This window comes from Gopherus flavomarginatus, chromosome 11 (assembly GCF_025201925.1).
Source record: "Gopherus flavomarginatus isolate rGopFla2 chromosome 11, rGopFla2.mat.asm, whole genome shotgun sequence".
Lineage (NCBI taxonomy): Eukaryota > Metazoa > Chordata > Testudines > Testudinidae > Gopherus > Gopherus flavomarginatus.
The window spans coordinates 6498905-6525325 of record NC_066627.1 but is presented as its reverse complement, the minus strand read 5'-3'; the positions used below and the strand labels follow the sequence as shown (position 1 = coordinate 6525325).

The 26421-nt window shown below is 43.9% G+C and overlaps 3 protein-coding genes across 3 annotated transcripts; 1 reads left to right on the top strand and 2 right to left on the bottom strand.

Annotated features, from left to right (window-relative positions):
* The first annotated feature begins 6549 nt into the window (after positions 1-6549).
* LOC127031787 (olfactory receptor 12D1-like) lies at positions 6550-7491 on the top strand. The gene has a single exon (XM_050918823.1). The coding sequence runs from the start codon at positions 6550-6552 to the stop codon at positions 7489-7491; it is 942 nt and encodes a 313-aa protein (XP_050774780.1).
* Positions 7492-16053: 8562 nt separating this feature from the next.
* Positions 16054-16626, bottom strand: LOC127031786 (olfactory receptor 6B2-like). The gene has a single exon (XM_050918822.1). It carries the CDS (start codon positions 16624-16626, stop codon positions 16054-16056), a length of 573 nt encoding a protein of 190 aa, XP_050774779.1.
* Positions 16627-23773: 7147 nt separating this feature from the next.
* Positions 23774-24712, bottom strand: LOC127031785 (olfactory receptor 6A2-like). The gene has a single exon (XM_050918821.1). The coding sequence runs from the start codon at positions 24710-24712 to the stop codon at positions 23774-23776; it is 939 nt and encodes a 312-aa protein (XP_050774778.1).
* Between the last annotated feature and the right edge of the window lie 1709 nt (positions 24713-26421).

The window sequence follows — 26421 nt, the reverse complement described above, 5'->3', positions numbered from 1 at the left end:
CTCCCAGCCAGCTTCCCAGCTCCCCAGCCTTGTACCCCTATTGACGCATACCATCTTGCACTGCACTGGGATCTGTACAGAGTCCAGCAGAGGGCAATGGAAATTATTAGAGGGTTGGGGCACATGAGTTATGAGGAGAGGCTGAGGGAACTGGGCTTATTTAATCTGCAGAAGAGAAGAGTGAAGGGGGGATTTGATAGCAGACTTCTACTACCTGAAGTGGGGTTCCAAAGAGGATAGAACTAGGCTGTTCTCAGTGGTGGCAGATTACAGAACAAGGAGCAATGGTCTCAAGTTGCAGTGTGGGAAATCTAGGTTGGCTATTAGGAAAAAAACATTTCATTAGGCGAGTGGTAAGACACTGGAATGGGTTATCTCAGGAGGTTGTGGAATCTCCATCCAGAGAGGTTTTTAAGGCCTTGCTTGACAAAACCCTAACTGGGAATATTTAGTTGGGGCTTGGTCCTGCTTTGTGCAGGGGGTTGAACTAGACGACCTCCTGAGGTCTCTTCCAACCCTAATCTCCTATGATAAACATACTAAAACTTTTACAAGCTATACAGCACTATTTTACAAACTATACAGCACTATCTCACCCTGTCTGATGATACAAGCAGTCTTGCAGATTCTTGAGGCACAAGCTGCATCTGCCTTGCAGTTTGGGTTCTCCTCTCTCGTTCCAAGACCTTAGTCTTCCAGAACTTCTTTCAGGTGTTGAGTTGTGGGGGAGTGAGAACAAATAATTATGTCTCTCCCCACCTTTTAGAGTTTCCCCATATGGCGGGAACCCTTTCTTTCAAGCTAAGTTGTCAGCCCAGTTTGTGGAAAATTACAGGTACCAAAATGGAGTTCAGTATCATGTTGTCTGGTCACATGGTCTTTCAGAGTCATAGCAGCCATCATTCATAGGCTGGCTGAAGCATTCCTAGGTGAGGACAAACCTGTTCCGTGGTCCATTGTCTTTGCTGATGGGCCATTAGCACTGTCTAGTTTCTTCATTGTTGTGCCTGAAAGGCTTGTTGTGGATGTCACCCAGAGTAGGTACATTTGAAATACAGATACATAGTGAATATTTATAACTTCAGATACAAAATGATACCTGCACACAAATAGGATAATCATATTCAGCAAATCATACCTTTTTATAGACACTTCACATGACACATTTGGTACAGGATGCTTCATAATTATGTCATAATCTATCATAATGACACCACTATAATGAATATGGGGTGTAGTGTCACACAGACCTACCTCCAAATTAGGCAGGGGGAGCAGATCCAGGGCTTTGGGTCTCTCACATCCCCAAGGAGTGCTCTAACCACTGAGATATTGGGTATAATAGGACATCTCACCAAAAAAAATATATTATCCCCTTCTGAACTTTGTGTGTGGCACTTCCCAGAGGTACTCAAGGTTGTGAGATGCCTTGCCACTGCCTGCCCTTAGCGTGAAGCAATCTTTGTCTATGCTGCCGTGGTTCTGCTCCTGGAAACCAACAGCCTCTGTCCTCCAGGTCTCTGTAGATCTCACCTTCTCTGTGTAGGCTACGTCTCAACCTCTGAATCCTTGAAATGCTCCCTGCAGTATCCAGCCCCTGCCACTGGATGCTCACAGTAATTACCAAGTCTGCTGCCACCAAAGAGACATACACCAGCTTGTTTGATCTAGCTATGCAGTCACACTTTGCTTAATGTTACAGCACTGAGATCTACTTCTAATAAAACAATGAGTTTATTAACAAAGATTGGAGTGATACTGAGTAAGGGCCAGAACTAGAGACAGTGAACTCTGCTTAGATTCAAATGATTTCAAAGCATCTGCCTGGGGGACTCAGCCAGGGCTGTAACCTTGTGGTTTGTTTTTTACCATTCAACCAGCTCATCTATGCCGACTTCAGTTTCTTGAAGGAATGTTTGGCTTGTTTGTTCATTCAGTAACTCTTCATTGGTGCATGGATCCTGTCCCAGAGGAGCCATCCACTGAATGGAAATCTTGCTTCCCTGATGATGCCATGGGTAGTCCATGGAATGTGGACATAATAAAAAGCTTTCTTGCCTGCTCAGTCATCAAAGGTTTTCAGAACAACCAGGGCTTGCTCCTCTCATATGGTCTGAGCTGACTGAAATTCCTGCAATTTCCCCACCACACACTTTGTCACCTGTCACTGTTGAAACAACTCATCTTGAAAGAGGACCAGTCTCACTCAGGTAGGTGCTGGAAGGAAATAGCAGGAAAACACCTCCTAATTTTCTAAAACCACAAATACAAGTATGTTCCTGATGTTTGGAATTACAGTGTACACTAGTATGCTGGGCTGTACTTGTCCTGTGAGTACCCTGTGAGTGCAAATGCAAATCAAGTACCTTTTAGTTCACACTTGCACATGTACATGGGGCATTTACAACCCATCATGCTAGAGAGTGCTGTGACTTACACTCCTGTAGTCTGAACTGCGGAAATGCCCTCAGACACTGGTTTTCAACTTTTTTTCATTTTCAGACCCCTAAAATAATTTGAATGGAGGTGCGTACCCCTTTGGAATTATTAGACATAGTCTGTGGACCCCCACGGTTCCATGTACCATGTGTTGAAAACCACTGCCCTAAGACAAGGCTATGGGAGATACCTTAACACAGTTAGGTCTCTTATTTGCTGGACTGTCTCCATAAAAATGAGACTTGTGCAGTGCACAGGAAATTAAGATTAGGTTTAGGGATTAGAAAATTAGACACCCAAGTACATCCCATTGAATGTCAGTGAGAGTTGGGTACCTGCTTCCCATTGCTGTAGTGAAAATACAAATCTACAAAGAAATATGGGAGATGACCGTGACAACAATGATGATGATTCTGCACTGATATGGCAGTTTCACCTGCAGTCTGCAAGAGAGCGGGCTGAACTATTTGGCTGAGAAACATTTTCATACAAAAAAGATCTACATTAGAACTTCAGAGTTGCAAACACCTTGGGAATGGAGGTTGTTCAAAATACTGAAACGTACATAACTCTGAACAAAATGTTATGGTTGTTCTTTCAAAAATTTAAGGTGGAACATTGATTTAATTCAGTTTTGAAACTTTACTATGCAGAAGAAAAATGCTGTTTCCCCTTTATTTTAGTAGTTTAAGTATAATACAATACTGCACTGTACTTTGCTTCTTTTTTTCCCTTACTGCTGCATGATTGCATACTCCTGGTTCCAAATGAGGCATGTGGTTGACCAATCAGCTCGTAACTCTTGTGTTTGTAACTCTGAGGTTCTACTGTATCTTCAAAAAGTGGAAATTTCTGTGCAAAAAAAAACCTACGTTGTTTTATTTTCTTAAAAATCTCAATTTTTTTTGAAAAAATGTATATTTTCATTTTCACCCAGTTTTATTTATTACTTCTCTTTTTCTGTGGCAAAGTTATAGAAGGGAAGAAGAGAAAACAGGTAGAGGGGAGGAGAAATAAAAAAAAAATCACAGAAAACCAAAACGAATGATAAACAGCTCCTTTTCAAAACTTGCCCAATAGGAATTATTTTGAAATTTTATGTTTTCTTTGGGCAAACTCTGCCATTTACCCAGTGGCTCTAGTCTCCAGTCTGGATTACCACTGCCTTGTGCTAGTTTCTGTTCAAACACATACAGAAACATATCTCTGGATATGTCTGCAATGCAACTGGAGATGTGATTGCACCTTAGTTGGATACATACACTATCTTTAATCTAACTATCTCAGCTAAAAAGAGCTGTAAAGTTGCAGCACAGGCATCCTCCTGGTCTATAACTCACTCAAAGCCTTGGGTGCCCACATTCCTAATCCATGCTGGGTTCCATGAAAATGTGTCTTCACTGCTGTGTTTAAAGCTAGAACAGGTATGCCTGGCTGAGCTGCAGTCACACTTCTGATTGCAGTGGAGACATACCCTAAGTAACAGAGTCTACAGAGAACACGGCAGTACCATCTCACAGCCAGATAAAGCTGAAAGTTCCATCAATCACTGGCTTGGTGCATCCCTGAAGTCTCTTTTGTTGATTTCATGCAGAATGGCCTACCTGGTAGGAAGATCAGCCCAATACTCTTCCTTGCAGGGAGTTGCGGGGGGGGAAGCTCAGGTTAGTTGTTCAGTCAGTGATTGGGAAACTCTTGCTGGAAACTAGCATGTTGGGGAGAAATATCTTAGGTATTAGTGACTTCCTCTTGATGCTGTATTTTCTGTGCTCTTGCAGCTTGGATTTGAATCCATTAATGTTAGCGGCAGATCTCCTGTTCATTTCAGTGATGCAGGATCTGACCATTGTAGAGGGCAACAGTCATGGGTAGCATTGTCATCCCATCCTCCTGCATTCCTGAGCTGCTGCTGGCTGGAGAGACACTGCCTAAGCAAAGGAAATAACCCAAGAACTTAAATATGTATGAAAATATTTCTCAGCCAAATATTTCAACCCGCTCTCTTGCAGACTCCAGGTGAAACTGCCATATCAGTGCAGAATCATCATCATTGTTGTCACGGTCATCTCTCACATTTCTTCGTAGTTTTGTGTCATCTGCAAAATGTTGTCCCTGTCAATGTTCATCCTCTTGTCTGGACTGTTAATCAACATAAAATAATGACACCGGCTCCTCTAGGGAACCTTGTGGTGCTTAAATTATTTCACTATGTGCAAAGCTTTTTCCTAATGCTTAGGAAGGACAGTCATTGCTAAAAGGAGCTCATAGTCTCAGGTCAAATTAATACAAAGGGAAAGGGGAATAACAACAGGCAATTTAATTGAGCCTAAATCCAGAAGGGACCAATAGATTACCTAATCTGACCACCTTCATAGTACAAGCCATTTCATTTCACCCTGCCGCCTCGGTACATAGTCCAATCATTTGTGTTTGGCTGAGGCATAGCTTGCAGAAAGGCAACCAGTCTTCATTTAAAGACATCAAGAGATGGAGAATCCATCTCTTGTTAGTGATTTCCTTGTTAGTGTTTTCTAATGGTTAACCACCATCGCTGTTAAAAAAAATTGAGTCTAACCATCTAGTTTGAATTTGTTTGGCTTTAACTTCCAAATACTAGTTCTTGTTCTACCTTTCTCCGCTAAATTAAGGAGCCCTTTAGTATCCAGTATTTTCTCCCTATGAAAGTACTTAGTCACCTCTCAGTCTCCCTTTTGATAAACTAAATGGATTGAGCTCTTCAGATCACTCAGAATTTGTCTATGCTTCCAGCTAAATTAGCATAGCTGTGATCAATGCAGCAGTATTGATTTAGCAGATCTGGTGAAGACAAGCTAAGTCTATGGCAGAGTGCTTTTCCATCAACGTCTGTACTCCACCTCCCCAAGAGGCATAAGGTAAGTCAGTGGGAGAGTGCCTCCCATTGACATAGAGTGGTGTAGACACCACTGTAAGTTGACATAAGTTATGTTGACTTCAGTTATGTAACTTATATATAAGAATGGCCATACTGGGTCAGGCCAAAGGTCCATTTAGCCCAGGATCCTGTCTTCTGACAGTGGCCAATACCAGGTGCCCCAGAGGGAATGAACAGAACAGATAATCATCAATCATCCATCATCAATCATCCATTCCCAGCTTCTGGCAAACAGAGGCTAGGGACACCATCCCTGTCCATCCTGGCTAATAGTCACTGAAGGACCCATCCTCCACGAATTTATCTAATGCTTTTTGGAACCCTGTTATAGTCTTGGCCTGCATAACTTAGGTCAACATACAGGTTTAGTGTAGACAAGCCCTGACTGTAAGGCATTTTATCAAATCATTTTTGTGGTTCTTTTCTGCACCCTCTCCAACAGTTTAGTGTATGCACAAGTCAGCTTTGATCATGGTGGACAACACAGCAGAGTATTGATGGAGTGGAAGGAACTGAAGGCAACAGAAAGTATGATGTGGGAGGACATACAGGGAAAGGCAGAGTTACTTAGAGCTTTTCAACTGGTGCCTAGAAGCTGAGCTTTGATACAAAGTCCAATGGGAAGCCATTGAATGGATTTAAAGAGTGAAGAGCTGCTAAGCATTGTTACCTAATGAAAATTGAACCTTTAATGCTGCCCTTTGTTATCTCTCATACTTTGCTGCTCACCCCACGACCTCAGAGATCATTTCACAGCCTATTGTGAGGCACACAAAGGAATTTTAAAGGTCTAAATAAATGTCAACCCATTCTTCTTTATCTACTGTTTCTGTCATACATTCACGTAATTCTAAAAGATAAGTGAGACCCAATTTTCCTTTGCAAAATCTGTGCTGCTTAGACACTATCAAATCATGATCCTCTGAAACTTCTATTAATCTATCTCTAATTATTCTTTCAACCCCTTTACCAGGCTCATATGTTAGTCTTACTTGTCTTCTCTGGATCACTGCTAAGGCCTTTTAAAAGTGTAGGGAAAACATTTCCTAGCCTTCAGTATGATAACTGATTCTGTGATTCTATCAAACATTTAAAATTTTTATTCACAAAGAGAAAACTTTCAGCTTTATTCCTCATGTGGTGAGATACGAGACACCCTCCAGCTGTTCTGTCTCCTTTTCCTGTATATTCCAGTGATGGAGAACCAGACGGAGATGAGCGAGTTCATCCTCCTGGGCCTGACCAATGTCCAGGAGCTGCAGCGCTTCCTCTTCATTCTTTTCCTCATGCTTTACTTGGCCAGCATGCTGGGGAATGGGGCCATCATGGCCATGGTAATGGCTGAACCCCGGCTTCACACCCCCATGTACTTCTTCTTGGGCAACCTCTCCTGTCTGGACATCTTCTACTCAACAGTCACCGTGCCCAAGATGCTGGCTGGTTTCATCTCAGGGTACCAGACCATTTCCTTCACTGATTGCCTGGCCCAGCTCCATTTCTTCCACTTCTTGGGTAGCAGTGAGGTCATTCTTCTGGCTGTCATGGCTTATGACCGGTATGTGGCCATCTGCAACCCACTTCGCTACATGCTGGTCATGAACCCACAGGTATGCCTGTTCCTGGCAGCAGCGACCTGGACCACCGGCTTCCTACACGCCCTGATGCACACGGTCATGACCTCCAAACTGCACTTCTGCAGTCGCAAGCGTGTCCACCACTTTTTCTGTGACATCAAGCCCCTGCTGAGCCTGGCCTGCAGCAGCACCCGCCTTAACCTGAGCCTCCTCAACATCGTTACTGGGACCATCGCTCTGACTCCCTTCATCATCACACTCCTCTCCTACCTCTACATCATCTCCTTCCTCTTCCTGACGGTCCAGTCATGGGAGGGCAGGAGAAAGGCCTTCTCCACTTGCACCTCCCACCTCACTGTGGTGGCACTGCTCTATGTGCCGGTTCTCTTCAATTATATGCCACACTCTGTGGGAGGCTCCTCAGAAAGGGAGATGATCATCACCCTCATATACACCATCGTCACCCCAGTTTTGAACCCCCTCATCTACACCCTGAGGAACCAGGAGGTGAAATCTGCCCTGAGGAAAGCACTGGGAAGAAAGCTTCTCCCTGGGAAAAAATGAATAAAGTAGAGACAATACTCAAAATGTATCTCTGATATTATCAAGGGAAGTGGAGAAATGGACAGTATATTGTAAGGGAAAATCCTGCAAGATGCACTTGAAAATACACTATATTGAACCATATTAATTATTGGATATTTTACTATTTGCACTACAGTATTACCTGGAAATTACACTCCAGGGAACCATTCTAATTGACCATTGTCATTATTAATTGTATTACAGCTGAGCCTAGAATTCTACAATATCATTGATGTCGGTGTTTTTATTATGGTTGTGCTTAGTACATCTACTGTTGTGAATAGCAGTGGGCAGATATTTCTTTTTCCCCAGTATGGAAAAATTTAGTGAAAATGGTGTGGGGGAGCCATTTTTGGCTAAGTTTTCAGTGGAAAAATTTGACTGCTTATTGAGAACCTGAAAACCAAAAATGTTTTTGTTTCTCACAACCAAATATTGAACAGAATACAGCTGAAAACTGTGGGGGAAAAAATTGGGGGGATTTAAAATGATTGTTATTGTTTTGTTTTGGGGTTGTAATTTTTTGATGAAAAATTGAACAGTTCAAAGGAAAGCAGACATGTTTCATGAACATTTTTGTTGAGTCTAAATACAGCTATTCCTAAAAAGAATTAAAAAACAAAAGATGGATAAGTTTAGACCAGCTCTACTTGGGAACCATTATTATGAATTATTATGTTTATTAACGAGGATGCTAATGATGACATAGAGAAGGTCACGACAGATTTTCATTTTGACTGGACTTATAAACTTTTAGATTTAAGAAATATAAAAATCACACACACTCGCCATCAAAACATAACATGGGCATTAAAAATGAAATAGTATTTTCATTTTTCCTCTTGTATTGGTGAAGATCAGGCTGAAGATGTCAAAACTGACCACTTTTTAAAACAAATGTTGAATGGAATGTTTGACCTTTATACAGATCCCTGTTGACAAAATCACATATGCTCTTTGGATCTGAATGATTAAAGGATTGGAAAACATGCCTTATAGTGATATAGATCAGGAGCAAAATCTGTTTATTTTAATCAAGAGAAGGTTAATGGGTAATTTGATCGTAGTCTATAATTACTTACATGTGATCTATCAGCAGATATATAGTATGGAACATGCAGACATCTCATTCCCAAGGTCTCACTCCTGAAGGGCTATAGAACAGAGAGGATTAAAAATAGAGATCATAGGCAACTGAGTTTCATTGGGAGAGGGATAGCTCAGTGGTTTGAGTATTGGCCTGTTAAACCCACGGTTATGAATTCAATCCTTAAGGGGGCCATTTAGGGAGCTGGGGGAAAAAAATCTCTGCTAGTGACCTTACTTGGTCCTGCTGTGAAGGTAAGGGACTGGACTCAATGACCTTTCAAGGTCCCTTCCAGCTCTATGAGATAGGTATATCTCTACATTATATTTGGGCACCCAACTTCCTTGGGCTCCACTGAAAATCTTTTACTTTTCAAATTGGATGCAGATGTCTTCCAAGATCAATGAACAAATGTGGGAGAACTTTTGCATTTTAATATAGCTAAATGTGAACATAAATCTCAGAACAAAGAATGTAGGCCATGCTTATAGGATGGGGGGCACAATACCCTGAGAAGCAGTGACTCTGAAAAAGATTTGGTGGGGTGTGGATAATCAGGTGAACAAGAGGTCCCATCACGATATGGTGGGCAAAAGGGTTAAGGCGATTCAGGGATACATAAACAAGGGAATCTCGAGCAGAAGTAGAGAGGTTACTTGACCTCTGCATGTGGCACTGGTACAACTGCTGCTGGTATCCTGTGAGCAATTCTGACATCCAAAATTCAAGAAGGATGTTGATAAATTAGAGAAGGGGTCAGAGAAGAGCCATGAGAATGATAAAAGGATTAGAAAACCTCCCTTGTAGTGATAGACTCAAAGAGCTCAATTTAGTTAGCTTAACAAATAGAAGGTTAAGGGGTGACTTGATTACAGCCTACATGTACCTATATGGGGAACAGATATTTAATGCTGGGCTTTTTAATCTAGACAATTTCAGACTGGAAAAAAATGTGTTCTTTCTTAACCGCGACAGTAATTAACCATTGGAACAATTTACCAAGGACAGTGATGGATTCTCCATCACTGGCAATTTTTAAATCAAGAATGGATGTTTTTCTAAAAGATCTGGAATTATTGTGGGGAAAGTCTATGGTCTGTGTTCTACAGGAGGTCAGACTAGATGATCAAAATGGTCCCTCCTGGCCTTGCAATATGTGCATCTATATACTCCACTCGTTTTAAGTTTACCACTGCCCGTGTGGTGAAATTACTGTTTGATGTTATTTCATCAGGGCCAAGGCCCAACCTTGTCCATATTCAGAGTTGAATTGGTTTCTGTTTAAATTGGTTTAAAACCTACTTAGCAGACCCAGTGTAAAACCACGTATGGATGTTCTTATTTGGATTTGAGAGAGGCTAATCTCAATTAGACTTGTGCTCCTAACTCCTTTAGGTGCCGTGGAAAATCTCACCCGACATTGGTTTACAAACATCCCTTCAGTTAAAAATGATGCAGGTTTTTGTGCAGTCAGTGCCTCACTGAAGCCGGTTTTGACTGGAGCTGATCAGAAATTTTCCAGTGCAATGTTTTTCCATTGACACTGACACAGTGACACTGACACTTTCTGTGAGAAAGTGTCAATTCCCATAGAATTTTGTTTTGAAAAAACTGGGGAAAAAAACCCCTAAAACATTAATCGATTCATAGATTCTGCGGCCACCTTAACTGAACTGGCTTGTTAGCATTGACCCCTCACTTGGTAAGGCAACTCCCATCTTTCCATGTGCTATAATATATATTCGGCTTACTGTATTTTTCACTCCATGCGTCTGATGAAATGGGCTATAGCCCATGAAAGCTATGCCCAAATACATTTGTTAGTCCCTAAGGTGCCACAAGGACTCCTACTACAGCATCTACTCAGGACACTCCCTACACTAACACCAGAAGAAAGCAACATACCCTTAGAGCCCCGACCAGGGTTATTCTATCAACTACCCAAGATCCACAAACCCAGAAATCCTGGACGCCCCTTCATCTCGGGCATTGGCACTCTCACTGAAGGACTGTCTGGATATATGGACTCTCTACTCAGACCCTATGCCACCAGCACTCCCAGCTATCTCCGTGACACCACTGATTTCCTGAGGAAACTACAATGCATTTGTCACCTCCCAGAAAACACCATCCTAGCCACCATGGATGTAGAGGCTCTCTACACAAACATCTCACACACAGATGGAATACAAGCTGTCAGGAACACTATCCCTGATGATGCCACAGCACAACTGGCTGCTGAGCTCTGTGCCTTTATACTTACACACAACTATTTCAAATTTGATGACAATCTATATCTCCAGATCAGTGGCACTGCTATGGGCACCTGCATGGCCCCACAATATGCCAATATCTTTATGGCCGACCTGGAACAATGCTTCCTCAGATCTTGTCCACTCATGCCCCTTCTCTGCCTATGCTACATTGATGACATCTTCATCATCTGGACCCATGGGAAGGAGACTCTGGAAAAATTCCACCACGATTTCAACAGCTTCCACCCCACCATCAACCTCAGCCTGGACCAATCTACAAGGGAGGTCCACTTTCTTGACACCACGGTGCAAATAAGTGATGGTCACATTAACACCACACTATATCGAAAACCTACCAACCGCTATGCCTACCTTCATGCCTCCAGCTTCCATCCCGGACACATCACACGATCCATTGTCTACAGCTAAGCACTGAGGTACAACTGCATCTGCTCTAACCCCTCAGACAGAGACCAACACCTACAAAATCTCCACCAAGCATTCTCAAAACTACAATACCCGCACAAGGAAATAAGGAAACAGATCAACAGAGCCAGACGTGTACCCAGAAGCCTCCTACTGCAAGACAAACCCAAGAAAGAAACCAACAGGACTCCACTGGCCATCACATACAGCCCCCAGTTAAAACCCCTCCAACGCATCATCAAGGATCTACAACCCATCCTGGACAATGATCCCACACTTTCACAGGCCTTGGGTGGCAGGCCAGGCCTTGCCCACAGACAACTTGCCAACCTGAAACATATTCTCACCAATAACTGCACACCGCACCATAATAACTCTAGCTCAGGAACCAATCCATGCAACAAACCTCGATACCAACTCTGCCCACATATCTACACCAGCGACACCATCACAGGACCTAACCAGATCAGCCACACCATCACTGGTTCATTCACCTGCACATCCACCAATGTAATATACGCCATCATATGCCAGCAATGCCCCTCTGCTATGTACATCGGCCAAACTGGACAGTCTCTACGGAAAAGGATAAATGGACACAAATCAGACATTAGGAATGGCAATATACAAAAACCTGTAGGAGAGCACTTCAACCTCCCTGGCCACACTATAGCAGACCTTAAGGTGGCCATCTTGCAGCAAAAAAACTTCAGGACCAGACTTCAAAGAGAAACTGCTGAGCTTCAGTTCATCTGCAAATTTGACACCATCAGCTCAGGATTGAACAAAGACTGTGAATGGCTTGCCAACTACAGAACCAGTTTCTCCTCTCTTGGTTTTCACACCTCAACTGCTAGAACAGGGCCTCATCCTCCCTGATTGAACTGACCTCATTATCTCTAGCTTGCTTGCTAGCATATATATATCTGCCCTTGGAAATTTCCACTACATGCATCTGAGGAAGTGGGTATTCACCCACGAAAGCTCATGCTCCAAAACGTTTGTTAGTCTATAACGTGCCACAGGATTCTTTGCTGCTTTTACAGATCCAGACTAACACGGCTACCCCTCTGATAAAGGACTCCTCATTGTTTATATTTGTGAGATGTCACCTATGAACAGACACATCTGAGATGCAAATACATAGTCAATATTCATTACTTTAGCTATAAAGATGACACATAGATTTAACCAGGATAATCATATTTGATGGATTGTAACTTTTCCATTCAGACCTTACATTAATTTGTGTGTATGTGGTGAAATTCACTTTTACTAATAAAATTCAGATCATTCTGAACCTAAATATAAACTATTATAGCTGTCAGACAGATGCCTAAGATTGGTAGAATGGAAAGAGTTAAGAGGAAAATTGTCTTTTCTTCAACTGAGTAACTTTGTCTAATACATGCATTTGATATCACTTTGGGTGAAATTCCCCAAGCTGTTAAAACACCCAAATCCTAATGCATCACTATGGAGTAAAGTGCCTAACTCCCTTAGGTCCTTTTGAAAATTCCATCCCTTGTACAGAGACAGCACAATCCCAATTATTATTATCGCTATATGACAATAGGCATATGAACATAGGCCAATTTCTGATCATCATCAATACTCACAAACTTGGCAACAATAAGACTATAAAACTAAACGATTATTGTAATATGTGGCCAATTTATTAATAATAAAGACAATAGGCTTATGCTTGTATTGTGATTATTCCCTTGCTTTCACCTAGTGTATTAAGGAGGCACGCTAACAGAGATTAATCTCTCTGCTGTCTCTTGTTATTTGGAAACCAAGCTGTGAAAGAATAAAATCAAAAGCCAGTTTTTTTTTCTGGGTGTTTCATTATGTGAAGGATATTCTTGGCCCTAAGCCCAGTCAGTGCACTGGGTCTACAGGGACTTGTTAGAGCCTGGTTAATAATTGCGTTCTTGCTAATTACAGTAGGAAGCCATGGCAAGGAAGGGTGTTGCTGTGCATGTCCTGTGAGGTCTAATTAGACTAGATGAATGGGGTTCTTACCAGCTGGGCATCCCAGAGACAAAGCTGGGAGCATCTTTGATGTCTCTGTAACTGCAATGACTGATACTCCCTTCGCTTGTCATTTCACATCTAATAAACCTCTCACTGTGGGTCCTGCATCCCTGGCCAGAACCCGTAATTGAATTAAGTGTGAAACCACCATCCCCTTGTGCACTGCCTGCGATCTGAATCGGGCTGGGTCTTTCACCGTGTTTTCAATGTACACAAGTACCAGGAAAGCCCCTTGAGAAGCTCTGCAACTGATCTAGCAGCTGAGAATTGCTGGGCAGGAATGGTCACTGGGAAAATCACTGAGATCGTGGCAGATTGAGCCAAACAGCTATATTTTATTATAATTTATTGTTTGTATCATGGCAGCTGCAGCTGCAGCTCACCTCAGGACTTTGTAATGGCTTGGGAAACTTGAGGCTAACAAGTGCAATTTACAGAAGCACCTATTTGATTTAGGAGCATAAGGCCCAGATTTAAAGGCATGCAAGTTGGAGTTAGGGGCTTGGGCACTTTTGAATATCTCTCTGGACACCTAGCTGCTTTTTCAGGCACCTAAATACCTCTATGGGCCTCATAGTTTAATAAACTATAATGCCAGAAGGGACCATTATGATCATCTGGTCTGACCTCCTTCACATTGCAGGCCACAGAACCTCACCCATGCACTCCTCTCAAAGACCCCTAACTTCCAGCTGAGTTACTGAAGACCTCGAATAATGATTTAAAGACTTCAAGTTCCAGAGAATTCACCATTTAGACTAGTTTAAACCAGCAAGTGACCCGTGCGCCATGATGCAGAAGAAGGTGGAAACCTCCAGGGTCTCTGCCAGTTTGACCTGGTGAAAATTCCTTCCTGACTCCAAATAAGGTGGTCAGTTAGTTTTTTTGCCCCAACTGCTCCGCTTGAAAGGCTGTTCCAGAACTTCACTCCTCTGATGGTTAGAAACCTTCGTCTAATTTCTAGTCTAAACTTGTTGATAACCAGTTTATATCCATTTGTTCTTGTGTCCACATTGGCACTTAACTTAAATAACTCATTTCCTTCTGATGTATTTATAGAGAGCAATCATATCTCCCCTCAGTCCTCTTTCTGTTTGGCTAAACAAGCCAAGCTCTTTGAGTCTCCTCTCACAAGGTAGGTTTTCCATTCCTCACATCATCCTAGTAGCCCTTCTCTGCACCTGTTCCAGTTTGAATTCATCTTTCCCAACATGGGAGACCAGAATCGCTCAGTATTCCAGATGAGGTTTGATCAGTGCCTTGTATAATATACTAACACTTTCCTGTCTTTACTGGAAATCTCTCTCCTGATGCATCCTAGGACTGCATTAGCCTTTTTTCACAGCTGCATCACATTGGTGAATTTTTTGACCAAAACGTGGGTTTCTGTCATTAGCTGCTGCTCGTATGCAAAGATGGGCATAGTTACTTTCAGCTCATTATTATGCTATTCAGTTTCCAAAAGGGACTCAGCACAACAATGCTGATGGACTGTTACATCTGCCATGTCCAAGTTCTCATCAACCCGAAGAAAGTTCAGACAAAGTGTTCTATCTGAATTTGATGGATATTTTACCCATCACTAGCACAGACATTGACAAAAAAAATCTCAGTATGATGTACTTTCTATTGTGAAGAGAGTGGCATTACAGGGTACAGTGTGGGATCCAACGAATCCCCAGTTTGCACAATTTGTGTCACATCAGTCTGAATTATCTGTGAATCGTGGTTGCATTTTATGGGGATGTGAATGATCAATCTATAATCCCTCTGTAATGGGGCAACTGCCCCACTCCCTGAAAATTTAGACTGCAGCAGGCCAGTGCGCCTGCATAGATGGGCAGCCAATTGAAGAAGGACTTATTGGGAGCCAGTCAGGGCCCAGATTGGAGGGAGCCAATCAGGGCCAGGCTCAGTTCTATAAAAAGGCTGCTCAGGGAGAGGAGAGGCAGTCTGTCCCAGGCCTTTGAGAGGGGAAGGTCTGTCTCCAGAGCTGGGAGACTAGCACCTGGGACAGCACAGTGCTGGGCAGGCCCGGAGGAGCAGAAGGGAACTCCATCCTGGTGTCTGCCAGGCTTCAGGCCCTGAGGGGAAGGGCTAGCCGGTGCGAGGCGCTGAAGGGGAAGCGGCCCAGGGGCATCGACAGATGGAGGGAGAGAAGGAGGGTAGCGTGGCTGCCACTAGAGTGTCCCTAGGTTGGGACTCAGAGTAGTGGGCGGGCCTCGGTCCCCCACCCCTTCTCCCTTGCCTTACATTTAGCTGACGGGAGTGGCCATCTAGGGCTGCACCAACCCCCTGCCAAGAGGGCTGTGACTTTGGGGGTGCAGTTGCCCACATTGGCTGGGGCACAGAGAGACATCTGATTGACACCTCCTCGGAAGGGGGTGTGGATGGACTAAGGGGCACTGCCAGAGGGCAGTGGTCTGGAAGAGGACGCCGTGAGCTGGAGAGTGATGTGGGCTCAGATGCCAACCAAGGGTAAGACAATGGGTGGGACACCACCAAGAGAGGGCGCTCCACTGGACTGAGCTAATTCCCAAGGACAACCAGCAGGAGGCACTGCGGTGGTGAGACCCAACACCATTACACCCTCCAATTTCAGGTTTTGGAAGCTCTGCAAGAAGGACATTTTGGCATTGTATGAATGAAGGCCACCCAGAGTCATGTCTCGTGACGAGGGATCAATAAAGATATTGAGAGGAAGGTGAAGTGCTGTATTACATGTCAGCACATTCAGCTTGATGCTAGCCTCAGCAAGGGCCCCGCATCCAAGAAGTAGTGTTGGATTTCCTCAGGCCCACAGAATGAGAGCTGGGAGATGAAGATAATGGGCAGCAAGGGGGCTAGGAAGCCACCCTGCAAGACCATCCCTATCAGTCGGGTGCAGATCCACATGGTCATGATGGCCGGGTACCGCAGAGGGTGACAGATGGCCAAGTTGCGGTCATAGGTCATGATGGCCAGGAGGAAACACTGGGTGGAGCCCAGGGTGAAGAAAAGATAGAGCTGGGCTATGCAGTCAGCCACAGAGATAGTGCTCCTAACTTCCACTAAGCTCTCCAGCATCTTGGGCGCAATGGAGGTGGTAAATAAGATATCCAGAAAGGAGAAGCTGCACAGGAAATAATACATGGGGCGGTGCAGGTGTTGTTTGGCCTTCACCACTGAAATAATGACCAGATTGGCAGTCAGTGTCAGGACATAGGTAGCCAGGATCAAGATGAAGGACAAGGCCTGGAGATGTGGCATGCTGGAGAAGCCCAGGATGATGAAGGCCTTTACCACGCTACGGTCGTTGGCTTCCATGTCTTCATCCTTTCACAGCTGTGGAGATAAGGGTGGAAAGGATGGGGAAGAGGGAGAAGGTGAGGGAGCTACAGAGGGGGAACAAAGGAAATGAAGATGAAAAAAGAAAAGGAAGCACTAATAGAAAAAAAGAAAGGCAGAAGAGGGAGGAGGAGGAGGTGAAGGAATGGGAGGAAGGAGGAGAAAGAGAAGGGGAATAAGCAGCATAAGAAGAAGCCAAAGGCAGAAAAGATCATAAAACAGAGGAAAAAGAGGTTTAAGAGCAATGAATTGTGATATAAGATCAGGAAATACCTCCACTGGAACATGCAACTTTCTCTTACCAAATATGAAGCATATTTAATGCTGAGATTTTCAAAGAAGCCTAAGGGAGTTAGGGACTGATTTCAATGAGTGTTTGGGGATGGAGGGTAGGCTAATGTGGTAGGTTTATGGATATTTGTGGGGAGCTCCTCCCAGCATGAGGGGCAGCAAGGGGGGAAGAATGAAAATGTAACAAGTGGGTTATGGAGGCAGGCATGGTGGGCCAATCAGAGGAGGGAGTCAACCTCCTGACCGTGAATGAGAGATGGTCAGTTTGGTGAAGAAAGGCCACAGAGGGCCTTGAAAACGAAGACTTATGTTTGATGTGTGAGAGCTACTCTGGATTGATATTGGCATGAGCGAGCAAGATCCCAAAATGCTGATTGTGTTGTTAGCCCTTTGCCACCAAAGGAGTGGCCAGAAGTGCAGCAGTTCAGTTCATGTAATCAGGCTGGGAAGGATTGGATTTTTATTGTTTTGTTAAATGTCTGTTTTACTGTATACACACACAAACTGACCTACAGATATCTAAATTGACAATAATCGCAATTTAGAGATCAGCAAAGTCAGGAAAATGCTGCTTGAAAACTTATTTGTGTTTGATTGAAAGATATTTACTTTCTATATTTTGACGTGATGTTGACAAGGAGTGTTTTAACAGTTATACAATTTTTGAATCTCTGCATCTACTGTCAATACAAAATTATTGTGGGTCCCACCATAATTTCATAGAATCATAGAAATGTCAAACCGGAAGAGATCCTGAGAGGTCATCTGCTCACATCCACTGAGGCAGGAGCAAACAAACATAGACTATCCCTGACAGGTGTTTGTCCAAGGTGATCTTAAAAGACTCCAGTGATGGAAATTCCACAACCTCCCTTGGAATCCTGTTCCAGAGCTTCACTACCCTTATAGTCAGAATGTTTTCTTCCTATCTAACCTAAGTGTCCCCTCTTGCAGTGAAAAGCCCCCTGCGACTGAATATTTAAACCAATGCAAAAATTAAAAAATGCTCAAACATTATATATGTGCACAGCTGTGGACATCTGAATTGATGAATATAAAAAATAAACATGTAGGCTTATATGCTTTCAAGCCTACATATAAGCCACTTGTCAATGATGAGCACTCGTGGCTGTGTGTCCTTAGCGAGGTCACTTTCCTGGTCTGTGCCTCAGTTTACCCAGCTGTGCAATGGAGATAAAGTCATTTACCATCACAGGGGAGGGGGCTGAATAAATTGCAGACTCTTGGCTTTACAAGGCACAGCTGTGATGGGCCAGTATTACTTAAATATACCTGTGCTAGAAAGCAGTGCACCAGCTTAGTGTATGGGAAGGCAGATTTCCTTTTCAGACAGTGCTCAGATGTGCCCCCTAGACCTCTGCTTTGGAGGGTCTCCATGCACTTCCCTCCTGAGCAGGCTGCTGAGTTTCACCTGGAAAAGAATAGACATGAGGGTGAGATCACGGCCCTCCCCAAGTTCCACAATATGGGTTATGTAGTGCCCCTGGTGGTGTGGAGGTCTCCTGTGTACTCCCTACTATATATTACTTGTGGGCCAGCCCTAATTAAAAAAACAAAACAGTGGCTATGCAGGCTTCACTCTGATTAATTCAAAGAGCTGAACAGGAGGTGAAGTTTTTTTCCCTCTGAAAAATTTTGATGACAAGTTTTTATTTACCTCATTTATTTACCATGATTTAGTTCAGTTTTGAAAATCCCTAGCCTTGAGACAGCCACTGCATAGCCTGGTCACCAGACTACCTCAGAGAGGGCTATCTGCAGTAGTGCAATATCTCATCTGAATTAGGAGTGTACATGTTCATGGGTGGGGGCATCCACCAGGGTCTGAATTAGAGCTCAGTCAATATAAAAATTTCTGGCCTGCCCGGAAAACATTTGTGGAGGACTCCTGTTTCATACTGAGAAAGTGGGATGATCAGCGAGTTATCTTAAGTGCCTATACACAAATGCAAGAAGCATGGGAAACAAGCAGGGAGAACTGGAAGTCCTGGCACAGTCAAGGAACTATGATGTGATTGGAATAACAGAGACTTGGTGGGATAACTCAGATGACTGGAGCACTGTCATAGATGGATATAAAGTGTTCAGGAAGGACAGGCAGAGCAGAAAAGGTGAGGGAGTTGCATTGTACGTAAGAGACCAGTATGACTGCTCAGAGCTCTGTTATGAAACTGCATAAAAACCTGAGAGTCTCTGGATTAAGTTTAGAAGTGTGAGCAACAAGGCTGATGTTGTGGGGGAATCTGCTATAGACCACCAGACCAGGGGGATGAGGTGGACTAGGCTTTCTTCCGGCAACTAGCAGAACTTACTAGATCGCAGGCCCTGGTTCTCATGGGAGACTTTAATCACCCTGATATCTGCTGGAAGAGCAATACAGTGGTGCACAGACAATCCAGGAAGATTTTGGAAAGTGTAGGGGACAATTTCCTGGTGCAAGTGCTGGAGGAACTAACTAGGGACAGAGCTCTTCTTGACCTCCTGCTCACAAACAGAAGAGTTAGTAGGGGAAGCAAAAGTGGATGGGAACCTGAGAGGCAGTGACCATGAGATGGTCGAGTTCAGAATCCTGACAAGGAAGAAAGGAAAGCAGCAGAATACAGACCCTGGACTTCAGAAAAGCAGACTTTGACTCCCTCAGGGAACTGATAGGCAGGATCCCCTGGGAAAATAACCTGAGGGGGAAAGGAGTCCAGGAGAGCTGGCTGGATTTTAAAGAATTCTTTCTGAGGTTGCAGGAACAAACCATCCCAATTTGTAGAAAGAATAGTAAATATGGCAGTTGACCAGCTTGGCTTAACAGTGAAATCTTTGCTGATCTTAAACACAAAAAAGAAGCTTACAAGAATTGAAAGATTGGACAAATGACCAGGGAGGAGTATAAAAATATTGCTCAGGCATGCAGGAGTGAAATCAGGAAGGCCAAATCACACTTGGAGTTATAGCTAGGAAGAGATGTTAAAAGTAACAAGGAGGGTTTCTTCAGGTATGTTAGCAACAAGAAGAAAGTCAAGGAAAGTGTGGGCCCCTTACTGAATGAGGGAGGCAACCTAGTGACAGAGGATGTGGAAAAAGCTCATGTACTCAATGCTTTTTTTGCCTCTGTCTTCACGAACAAGGTCAGCTCCCAGACTACTGCACTGGGCAGCACAGTGTGGAGAGGAGGTGACCAGCGCTCTGTGGAGAAAGAAATGGTTCAGGACTATTTAGAAAAGCTGGATGAACACAAATCCATGGGGCTGGATGTGCTGCATCCGAGGGTGCTAAAGGAGTTGGCAGATGTGATTGCAGAGCCCTTGTCCATTATCTTTGAAAACTCATGGCAATCGGCGGAGGTCCTGGATGACTGAAAAAAGTCTAATGTAATTTCCATTTTTAAAAAAGGGAAGAAGGAGGATCCAGGTAACAACAGGCAAGTCGGCCTCACCCCAGTCCCTGGAAAAATCATGGAGCAGGTCCTCAAGGAATCAATTCTGAAGCACTTAGAGGAGAGGAAAGTGATCAGGAACAGTCAGCACGGATTCACCAAGGGCAAGTCATGCCTGACTAACCTAATTGCCTTCTATGAGGAGATAACTAGGTCTGTGGATGAGGGGAAAGCCTTGGATGTGACTTTACTGACTTTAGAAAAGCTTTTGATATGGTCTCCCACAGTATTCTTGCCGGCAAGTTAAAGAAGTATGGGCTGGATGAGTGGATTATAATGTAAGGTAGATAGAAAGCTGGCTCGATCGTCGGGCTCAATGGGTAATGATCAATGGTTCCAGGTCTAGTTGGCAGCCAGTATCAAGCGGAGTGCCACAAGGATTGGTCCTGGGGCTGGTTTTGTTCAATATCTTCATTAATGATCTGGAGGATGGCATGGACTGCACTCTCAGCAAGTTTGCTGATGACACTAAACTGGGAGGAGTGGTAGATATGTTGGAGGTAGGGATAGGATACAGAGGGGCCTAGACAAATTAGAGGACTGGGCCAAAAGAAACCTGATGAGGTTCAACAAGGACAAGTGCAGAGTCCTGCACTTAGGACAGAAGAATCTCATGCACTGCTACAGACTAGGGACCGAATGGCTAGCCAGCAGTTCTGCAGAAAAGGACATAGGGGTGGCAGTGGATGAGAAGCTGAATATGAGTCAACAGTGGCCTTTGTTGCCAAGAAGGCTAACATCGTTTTGGGCTGTATAAGCAGGGGTATTGCCAGCAGATTGAGGGATGTGATCATTCCCCTCTGTTCGACATTGGTGAGGCCTCATCTGGAGTACTGTGTCCAGTTTTAGGCCCCACAGAACAAGAATGATGTGGAAAAAGTGGAAAGAGTCCAGCAGAGGGCAACAAAAATGATTAGGGGGCTGGAGCATGTGACTTATGAGGAGAGGCTGAGGGAACTGGGATTGTTTAGTCTGTAGAAGAGAATAATGAGGGGGGATTTGATAGCTGCTTTCAAAGGTAGTTCCAAAGAGGATGGATCTGGACTGTTCTTAGTGGTACCAGATGACAGAACAAGGAGTAATGGTCTCAAGCTGCAATGAGGGAGGTTTAGGTTGGATATTAGGAAAAACTTTTTCACTAGGGAGGGTGGTGAAGCACTGGAATGGGTTACCTAGGGAGGTGGTGGAATCTCCTTTCTTAGAGGTTTTTAAGGTCAGGCTTGACAAAGCCCTGGCTGGGATGATTTAGTTGGGAATTGATCCTGCTTTGAGCAAAGGGTTGAATGATTCATATTTTTTGTGAACTGAAAAATGCAGGAAAAAAAATCAGTTTGGGAAATGGTCTTTGGGTTAGTTGGACAATAAACTACAGCCTCGAGCCGTCACTTCATGCTTCGTGACTGGCAGGGCCGGCTTTAGGTTTTTTGTTGTCACAAGCAAAAAAAAAATTTTTGGCTGCCCCCCGTCCCAGCCCTGGGGAGAGCCCTGGGCTTCCCTCTTTCCCCCACCCAGTGCCCTCCTCCCATTCCCCTGCCGCCCCAGCCCTGGGCTCTCCCCCCAGACTGCACCCTCCTGCTGTCCCAGAGTCACTGGTAACTCACTCCCACGGCAAGTCATCCAGCAGGAATTTTGGATATGCACAGGACACAATCAGGATTGGTTCCCATATGGTTAGAGAACTGCAGTAAAGTGGACCAATTTTCAGCTTGTGTGACTGGAGGATATCTGGATGCATATTATAAGACTGTCCTACATAAATGAGGAAAAGTTGAGGCGCCTTTATTATTCTTTTGTTTCACTCTGTGTTTCTATGGGGAATTTGCAATGCACTATCACTGTCCTTTTTTTAAACAAATTAAAAAAAAAAAAGCAATGGCTGTTGAAAATAGCAATCCCACTCCTAATAACCACTGGGAAGCATTTCTTGCTCAATTTTATCCTACTTTTTCTACAGCAAATTACAGTGGATCAGTATATTTGATTGGGAGAAATGAAGTAACAGTTGCCCAAACTGAGCTTAAGCACTCCTGAATTTTGAAGTGTTCAAAACTGGAAGGCAGGTGCTAGATTTCCTTTCTCAATATTAGCCATATCTGGAAAGAAAAAGTCAATTTCTGCTTCCATGGCTCAGAAGTGGAAATCCTCCTACGTGCCTGGTACTGTATCTAAAGCTGCCCAGGTCCAGAGCCTCCCCTCCCTTACTTTCCATTTTAAATTCTAGTGGGATCCACGTACCTCCCTTGCTAGGCTTCAGATAGAGAAGGGGCACTGTCCATTTAGTCCACCCAATTCCTTCTTTGGGGGCTCCAAGGTGAGGTCACTCCAGTATCCCTAATCCAGTCTGGAGATGTCTTCTGAAGGGGATATCTGGGGCAAAGCTGCCTACTCTTTGGGTACACTTGTCCCCATTCATAGTGCCACCGCTTTCCACTCACAGCAAGCTGCAGCATGGATCAGCTACATCACTCCCTCCCCTCCCTTTCCTGGTCATAGCTACCAAGGGATTGCTGAGAAATGTAGTTCTTTCCTTGATCCAGGGCTGACTCTATAGGCAGGTAGCTAAGCAAGGAACTACAGCTCCCAGGGTCCCGTGGGTTCTCAGCTCCCATGCTGGATCCCCAGCTGCTCTTTGGCTCCGCTTCTGCAGGGTTATGAGAGGGGAGGAAGTGAGTAAAAGAAAAAGAAAAAGGATAGCCAAAATGCCACCCCCGGAAATATGCTGCCCCAAGCACCTGCTTGTTTTCCTGGTGCCTAGAGCCAGGCCTGGTGACTGGATTACATCTCCCATGATGCAACACAGTCATGTCACTGCTATGAAGCATCCCACTGGTCTGGAGATGTAATTCAGCCGAGAAGCCTGGCCCATATAGAAGAATTACGACTGAAAGACCCAAACTACAACTACTATGAGGCACCGTTAGACCTGAGGCAGATGGTGTTTCATGTCAAAAGGCAAGTATTGTAAAGGTATTAAGACAACTAAGGAAATTTTCAAAAGCATCTATGCACCCGATTCACACTAATTTCAATGGATTTTGAAAATACCATTAGTCACCTTTAAAAATCTGGCCCACCAGACATGAAACAAATAATTTCAGTTCAGTTCAACAAACCATAATATTTCAGTGCAGGTTAAATTTATCTGATCTGGTACTGAGTTAAAGAATGGGCATTAGACACCTAATTACCTTAGCCCCTCTTTGAAATCCCAGACCATCCTAGACCTCAAGAATGATATAATATGCCCATTAAAAGGAATTTATGTGGTCTGATGTAAGTTTAGTGGATAAAAATCATTCTGACCTATGGAACTCATTGCCACAGGATATTAGTGAGTTAAAGAATGGGAATCCCTTAGGCCATCTTGAAAAGTCCCATACAAGATATCTAGGAGAACACTTTTATGCCATGCACCATTTTCCTCAGGGTGTCCTTGAACACCTTGTTCCTCAGGCAATAGATGACTGGGTTGAGGAGGGGTGTCAGAACTGTGTAAATGACGGACACCAGCTTGTTGGAGTCAAAGGAACTTATGGCTTGAGGTCTGGCATAGATGAAGAGGGAGGAAGCATAGAAGATGGTGCCCACCAGCAAGTGGGAGGCACATGTAGAAAAGGCCTTGAGACACCCTTTGGCTGAGGGAATGCGCACAACCATAGAGATGATGCAGATGTAAGAGGCCACAGTAGTGGAGAGATGCCCCAGGAGAATGAGCAGGGCCAGCAGGAAGTCCGTAAGTGCTGCCAGTGACATGTCGATGCAGGCCAGGTTGAGCAGTGGTGACACATTACAGAAGAAGTGGTTGATGATGTTAACCCCACAGAAGGTCAGACGCGAGGTGAAGAGGACCTTCCACATGGAGATGGGAAAGCCACTCAGCCAGGATCCAGCTACCAGGCGGATGCAGAGAGTCTGGCTCATGATGGCTGAGTAGTGCAGCGAGTTACAGATAGCCACATAGCGGTCATAGGCCATTACGGCCAGGAGGACACACTCAGTGCAGGCCAAGGCCAGGAAGAAGTAGAGTTGGGCCATGCACACAACAAAGGAGATGCCTTTCCTTTTTGTTACAAAGCTCAATAACATCTTGGGCACCGTGACTGAGACGTACCAGATCTCCAGGAAAGAGAGATTCCCCAGGAAGAGGTACATGGGCTTGTGGAGTGACACGATGGCCCACATTAGCATGATGGTCACTGTATTCTCTATCACAGTCAGTGCATAGGCCAGAAGGAATACCAAGAAGAGCAGGAGCTGCAACTCCAGGATGCCAGGAAAACCCACAATAAGGAACTCAGTCACATGACTTTGGTTGTCCCAGTGCATGCTGGAGGTCTTGGCACTGTTGTTATTCAATCTGGAGGAGAGACAGAGGTGTTGGAAATGCGACTGCATGTCAACACAGTATTGATGGCTTTGTCACAGGGACTGGGACTTGAAAAGCCATGCAAATAATTAGAGCTGGTCTGTACTGAGTAATACTATTATTATTAATAAAAACAATAATGGATCAGGTTTACAAAGGTATTTAAGCACCTAAAGATATAGATTGGCATCTAGTGGCACACAGATTCACAGCAAAAGTGACTAAATTAAGCACCTGGGGCCATATTTTTAAAGATATTTGGATACTTAAAGATGTAGATAGGTACCTAGTGGGATTTTCAAAATCATCTATATGACTAGCACCTCTTAATTTTGAATATCTTTAAAAATCTTGGCCTAGGTGCCTGTTTCCCATGGAAATCAATTGGAGCTAGACAGATAGTTGCTTTTAAAAATCCCAGTGAGTACTTATTTTTATCTTTAGGTACTTTAACACCTTCGAAAATATAGTGCAAGGTAAATCAACTGGCCTTTTTTTCTATACTGAAATTGTTCATGAATAATTGTCAACATGTTTCCTTTGTTCGTGACATTTCTCCACAAGATTACTTTTGAGTGAGATGATTCTCAAATTTTTTTTACTAAATGAAAACTGGCTTTTTGGGAAATGAAAATAAAAACTAAGAGAAATGTCGAGAACCATGTTGATTAAAATAGAGCACAAGCATTTTCAGAGACACATGAAAAATGGCTCCATGTCAAACCCAGGAAATAAACATAACATTGATTATGTCTGAGCATTTTTTGACCAGCTCTAAAAATATTTCCTGTCTTGGATGTAAATCTTCTGAGCTCTTCAAAACCAGCTAGGCTATTTGGAAACCCAATACCAAATTAAATGACTGATCTGAGCATCTAAGTTCCCAAGCATCTCGACCAGGGATTATTATTATTATTATTATTCATTATTATTATTGTAATTCAGTAGCACTTAGAGGCCACTAACAAAAATAAGGACCCTGCTGTGCTGGTCCTGCACAGACATATAGCAAGAGACTGTCCCTTCCCCTAAAATCCTCCCATCTATATAGGTGGGAAGGAAAAAAAGACTTGAACAAAGTCATAGAGCTGATCAGTGTCGCAGGTGGGAGCAGAACCTACATTTCCTGGCTGCCGAAGAAAATAGCAGGGTCCCACTTCTATCCCCCTTTGTGGAGAGGGAAAGATGGCAGCTAAGGTGTCTCCTAAATACGTACCCCAGCAGCTGGAGTGGGCTAGCCACTTTTCCCTTTTTGCCACATACAGACATTTGTGGTGGGGCACAGACCCCAGGCATCAGGACTTGGAGCTAACACCCCATTGATAAGCACAGGTGGTTCCTTCCCACTCAAACCTATTGTTTTTGGCTAATGCAGGTTAGAATAAATGACCATAATGGTTCAAAATCTCTGGATGACATTTTAGTCCCATTGCAGCCAACTGCAGAACTTCCCATGTCTTGAACAGAGCCAGGATTTAACACTATGAATCTATCACTGAGAATGTCAACACTACAATTTAAAAAATCATGAGACACCAAGTCTCAGACTTGCAGGACTAAGGCTGCAGAAGTGGGCTTTGAGATCTCAGACTCCAGGTTCCAGCCTGAGCCCAAACATCTACATTTCAGATGTATGGTGCCCCCAACCCAAGCCCCATAAGACCTGATC